The sequence below is a fragment of the Phoenix dactylifera genome, unplaced genomic scaffold, assembly GCF_009389715.1.
Source record: "Phoenix dactylifera cultivar Barhee BC4 unplaced genomic scaffold, palm_55x_up_171113_PBpolish2nd_filt_p 000311F, whole genome shotgun sequence".
NCBI lineage: Eukaryota > Viridiplantae > Streptophyta > Magnoliopsida > Arecales > Arecaceae > Phoenix > Phoenix dactylifera.
In genome coordinates, this window is record NW_024067782.1 from 490,253 (window position 1) to 496,252 (window position 6,000).

Sequence of the window (6,000 nt, forward strand, 5' to 3'; positions counted from 1 at the left end):
TGACTAGAACAGCTGTATCAGCATCTGATAATGAAAGTAATATAATACTATCTAAAAGTATTGGTAGGTCAGTTGACTCAAAATTTCTAGTGGTCAATCAGTTAACTCCATCCCCACAAAATATTGATGTCATTAGCCAAAGAAAATATTAAACTATTAAGATTAGATGACATAAAAATACAAATAATTTGATTGATTTAATTGCAGAAGGAAGTAAAAAACATCGACTTTGTAAATTTCGCTAATAATAGACATTATGGTATGTAATTATAATAAATATTGATGTCATGGCACAATTGATTCTACTGAAATTTGCCATGTATCGAAGTTTAGAAATTTTCTACAACTTGAGTTGTAATTAGAGGATTAATTTGCTTCTGAACTCTAGGAGTGCGTTACCTCTCATGGTTTCATGATCTCCTGCAATTGATTCGCATCCATCGAGGCATTTGTGATTAGCCCAATCAACAGAATCAAGCTTGTGGGCCTCCAAGTCACAAAGAGATTCATCTTTTGCTATGATGGAGATCATCGAGGAGCATCATTCCCTGTGTGGCAAAGTGATCTAGAGTAATATCTAAATGTAAGGGAAGTGAAATTTAAGGCGAACCGTAGTTGTATTGGACTATGAAAGGAAGAGTTAATTATATGGATTAGTGTCAAGCACATGGATAATTGAGATCTTTGAAGTAGAATTCAGAACCTCTCCCACCCATCATTGGATCAAGAGGCCTGTTTGCAAATCACATCCATCCATGTATTGCATGATAGCCATGATTGGGCAGGCCCCATCTTAGATTTGCTTTTCTCGTGCTGCATGGGGCCTGTGCCATCGCGCCATACATGGATTGCTGCGATCGGCAAATAAAACCTATCCATTCTATCAAGAAACTCGAGATTGGAAATCAAGACTCCTCCAAAGTATTGGTATTGATGATTGTGATACCCCTATAGTAAAAACAAATCCATTTTTTTCAAGTCAATCCATCCCTCTATATTCTCTTTCTTAAGCAAAATCAGTTAGATTACACGATGAACGCTTTATTTTTCATGCGCGTGATAGAGAGTACTCATGACCCACAGATGAAGATTCAAGATAATTTGCCTTATAGTGATAGCAATGGATGAAAAGAAGAGTCACATGACCAATCCATATATGATGCTGAGAGGTATAATGACAGATGAGAAGGAAAAGAAAAATTATGTGGCCAATCTATCATATTGAAAGGTATAATAGTTTCAAATCAAAGAAAGGTATAATAGAAGAGATGAATAAGAGGAAAAGACACATGGTATTCTGCAAGCATCAAAGTTGGGTATTCCTCATTGATCTGTTGCTGAATCTGAATATTTATCTCATGCCTATAACATGCAGCATATTTGTGGGTCACTAGCATGCTGATATGCAATGAGATATGGTTTTGTTTGCTTTCACTCTGATCTTGTGTGCTAACATCCCTAGTTTCCGATCGACATCAAGACTATACCTATCTGAGGTCTACATTAAAGGGAAATAGAAGTGATTCTTGGCCTGTGGGAGATCTGAAAGATCGCCTCCATCGGTCGCCTTCTAAATGGAAGCTCACCAGGCTTTCAGCCATGTGGCTATCAAATTTGTTCACTCCTGACTCTTGGAAATGTCTTAGTCACTATGTATGGAATTGCACCAGCACCACTTTTATTACTTCCAAACTAACAATGCAGCGTATCCCCATACAGTAGTCTCTGGGCACACGTCTCAAATTCTTTTCAGGTGAAGAGAGTATTGAATGAGTGCTCGCATGCATAAGGATGCATGCATGTGTGGTGTCGTCGAATTTGACAATTTAGTAGGGTTATATAGATGGAAGTAAAAGAAAAGGTGCAACAATAGTCATAGTCCGAATAGCAAAGAAGTACCCACTTACATAACAAAAATCCTGGATAAATGTATCCCGTTAAGTGCAGCTTTTATTTTGATTGTGAGAAGTGAGAGAAGTGCACCCTTCTCACATTGGAAATGGATTTATCAAGATTACAAGAATTGATTTAGAAAAAAAATGATCATATAGAAGATTAATTACATCCTTTATATCTACTACATATGTTACATGAATTGTACTTGCCAGTTTTTGTGTGAGTAAACTGAAAGTAGAAACGAAGGGGAACATGATTCTTGATTCTCTTGTAATTTCTAATGCATGTGTTGCTTGTTTATCACGTACGAAGGCATGCAGCAATAGACTATATAAAACAAATATAAGCATAAACGCATCATTTCAATCCAAGATTCTGTAAGTCTCACCTCCCAGGCTTTCAATAAAAAGTGGCGTCTCCAAGAAATGCCGTCAAAGACTGGTCTACTTAGAGCCACAGTTTGGCATTCCTTGTTGGCTTGATGTTGAATACTTGAATGCAATATCGGATCTTGAGGTTATGACATGCATGGCGTTTTCCATGTCAACAACATGCTCATATGAAATGAGATATGGTTTGCCTCAGTTTCCTTTCTTGTTTCCTCTTCCCCTTTTCCAGCTCGTGCCTATTTCATTTGCTGAATGAAATTTGTGGAAGATTTTCCACTGCCTTTTCTCAAAAGAATCTGCTTGCCTTCTTGTTCCCTTAAGATCCACAGATCCTAGCTACTTTACAATCTATCTTAGAGCAGGTGAGAGCAAACCTATTTGTGGAAGATTCGGGGGGTGGACTGCCTCGTGCCAATCCACCATCCTTCCATACATTGCTATCCTCTTCTAGGCTCATGACTTTCCAAGTTTTTTGTGGGATCCACTTGTAACTCCCATACGCATCTCATCCACCCATGAGTGGCATCATACTAGATATCACTTGTTCTTCATATATAGTAACCATACTAACTTCACAATTGAGGATAAATGCTCACCTGCATCATTAAAATTTCTATGCAGGATATGCAAAAATTATGTTTGTTGGTGCTGAATAACACTTAGAAATAAGTATGAAGATTATGGGGCGGGTTTGCCATGCGTATGACATGGGCGGCTGAAGATCTGCTCTCACATATCCAATGTGGAATGAAAAAAGAAAGTATTTTAAAGTATTCGAACCAAATAAAAATTAAGGAACAAGTTTGATGTTATTTTTATTTAAAATTTATTATTTTTTTAAATTAAAAAAACTTCAACAATGTGATCCCATCTGATTCCAACTTCGATTTGTATTTTGCATGTTATTGCAAGTAACATAGGAGCCTACCCTAACTGTCCAAAACCTTCGAAATTAGTTGGCCATGATGGATGGTAAGAGGTAGATCAACATTACCATGTACCATAAAAAAAAAGGATGCAATGTGGAACTAGGGTGAACTATATCAGGTTACTATTCGAGCTAGCACGATATACTAAATCTCCATAAAAAAAAGATGAAATGTGGAACTAGGGTGAACTATATCGGGTTACTATTCGAGCTAGCACGATATACTAAATCTGCATGTATTCATAGCAAGTGCCAGTGATAGCCACGGGGGCAATAGTGCATGGTAACGTTGCAATGGTCGTCATCTAAACTGCATGATGGGTTGGGTAAGAACAGGAAGTTAAGCACTTCCCATAAACGGATTCAGTACTTGCATCACATCTGAATGCGTTGGCCTCTAATGCTAGCTCAACACGTCAATGCAAGTGTCGATCGAGAGTAGCAGATATAACCTTGCATCCTCGGTTACATTAATATTTTTATTGTAAACAAGAGGAATCAAATAACATGTTTCCAGTTTTCACTTGGCCATCTATATCTCAGCTGCTTGTACGATGCCAGTGAATCAAGAATAAGATACTGCTACGTTTGTGAGTGGCTAGCTTTTTCAAGTGAGATATCCGACTTAACACTAGCAGTGCTTGAAAACCAACTTGAGGGAGGGATCCTTAGTGATTCATGTCAGTTATAGTGGAAGTTGGTAGGAAGGAAATGAAAAGACACCGTAGAGACTCGTACTCGTATTAATTTGTAATCCATAATGCTTATATATATGATGGCCTTTATCACATCAAAGGCTTGTAAGGACATGGTATATAGTAGACAAAATAAGGTTACATAAATGTACATGCATCGCTACCATCCATAACTGAGCATGCTATTTCACTTTGCTCCATGTCTAGCAGAACACTTGTGTGAGAATCCCACTCTCTTCTTGGGCCATGTCTTTTGGGCCTTCAAGTAGAACCTCTCCCGTACCCACCAAATGCAGAGCCTTGGAGGCCTCGCTGTCCCAATCCGTATGAAAAGCGACAGAAGTCACAGAGATGGCACAGACAACTTGGGCCGCCAGAAGCCCAAGGCATAAGCCCACAAAGCCCCAATCGAGTCCAAAGGCCAGGACTATGGCCACCGGCGCCCCCACCAGATAGAAGGAGTAGAGGTTGATGACCGCGCCGACGGCCGGCCGGGCGCTGCCGCGTAGGACGCCGCACCCGGTGGTCTGCGGGCAGTTGGCTAGCTCGCAGAGCCCGATCACCGGAAGAACAGTCTTCGTGAGCTCGAGCACCTCGACGTCCTCGGTGAACACCCTCCCCCAAGCCTCCCTCCCCAAGATGGTCCAAAGCAAGGCAAGGCACGAGCCGAAGACGGCAAGGCCCATGGCGGCCGCCGCCGCCGCCCGCGCCCTCCGCGGCCGGCCTGCACCGAGCTCATTTCCGACACGGGCCGACACGGACGCGCTCAACGTCACCGGCAGCGTGTACATCAACGACGTCGTCTGTATGACGATAGCCGACGTCGCGAGGGTGACGTGAGGCTTGCTAAGGTAACCGGAGGCCATGGTCATGAGCTCGTACCACCACCATTCCAGACAGACACCTAAGCAGCTGGGCAGAGCTAGCCGGAGCAGGGATGCCCACTCGGCCGTCGGCTTGCTCGGGGCCGACGTCGGCAAGGGCGGCAGCGGTGCGTAAATGGGATCGTCGGGGATGCCGGCGTACGTGACGTAGGCTAGGAGGAAAATGATGGTGTCGAAGTTGGTGATGAAGGTGGCGATCGCGACGCCGGCCACTCCCAGGGCGGAGCTGAGGACGGCGGTGAGGGGTACGTGGAGGGCGAAGGCGAGCGAGAGGCACCACATGAGAGGGCGCGGCATGCCCTTGCTGCGTAAGTAGATGCGGACCGGGTGGAGGAGGCTGTTGGCCGCGAGGTCCGGCAGGGCGAAGCGGCAGTAGCGGGCGGCGACGCGGGCGACGTCGGGGTCCTGGTGGAGGGCGAGCATTACGGCCTGGAGGTTGATCCAGAGCATGGCGATCGGGACGGAAGCGGCGAGGAGCATGAGGATGGTGCGGCGGAGGGTGCGCGCCGCGAGAGGGAGGTTGCGGGAGCCGAAGGCCTGGCTGCAGATGGGCTCCATGCCCATGGCGAGGCCGGCGAGGACAGAGTAGCCAGTGATGTTGGTGAAGCCGACGGCGAGGGCGCCGCCCGCGAGCTCGAGGCGACCCAGACGTCCCATGAACACCACCGAGACCATTCCTTTGAGGTAGCCCACAAGGTTGATGGCAATTATGGGGAGGCCTATGGCCTTCATTCTCTTCAGCTCCTCCAACACCTTCAAAACGAAAGCATCGAATGAAAACATGATTTAATATAATGAGAAAAAAGATATTATTTGTACCTCTGCCATTGTCAGGTACTCTTGGATTTGGTTTTCAGCGACCATTCTTTTCTTTCTCTCCTTGCTCATGGCAGGGGAGCAGCAACCCCTTTTGTTCTCGGGCCGAGTGTGTGCGCGCGCGCGCGCGAGTGAGAAAGAGAGAGAGGGTGGGGGTGGTTGCATGTGAAAAAGAAGGGGAGGGGAGAGGGAATTTATAGCAGCTTGAACGTGGAGTGGATTAATCTAAAGCTGGAGGAAAAGCCCGGTTTAGGAGGGGGGAGAGAAGTGAGATTAACAGCACAATAAGTAAAGTAAATATGGTCTCCTTGTCTCTTGTTTTCAGGAGGTCAGACATGTCCCTTGTTCTCAAAAATGTCAATGGGGTGAAACCTTTTTCCATGGCAGCTTCA

The 6,000-nt window shown here is 44.6% G+C and overlaps 1 protein-coding gene across 1 annotated transcript; it reads right to left on the reverse strand.

Annotated features, from left to right (window-relative positions):
- Positions 1-3,938: 3,938 nt before the first annotated feature.
- LOC120105567 (protein DETOXIFICATION 55-like) lies at positions 3,939-5,778 on the reverse strand. The gene is made up of 2 exons (XM_039118147.1): positions 5,612-5,778; positions 3,939-5,545 (listed from the first exon to the last, which is right to left on the reverse strand). The coding sequence occupies exons 1-2, from the start codon at positions 5,771-5,773 to the stop codon at positions 4,112-4,114; spliced, it is 1,596 nt and encodes a 531-aa protein (XP_038974075.1). The 5' UTR covers positions 5,774-5,778; the 3' UTR covers positions 3,939-4,111.
- Between the last annotated feature and the right edge of the window lie 222 nt (positions 5,779-6,000).

What these genes read in the sequence shown, in the direction of transcription:
- LOC120105567 (XM_039118147.1), bottom strand. Translation starts at nt 5,773, where the DNA reads ATGCAACCACCCCCACCCTCTCTCTCTTTCTCACTCGCGCGCGCGCGC. An exon ending in AGTACCTGACAATGGCAGAG is followed by an intron (nt 5,546 to 5,611) that starts GTACAAATAATA and finishes TTCGTTTTGAAG; the next exon opens with GTGTTGGAGGAGCTGAAGAG.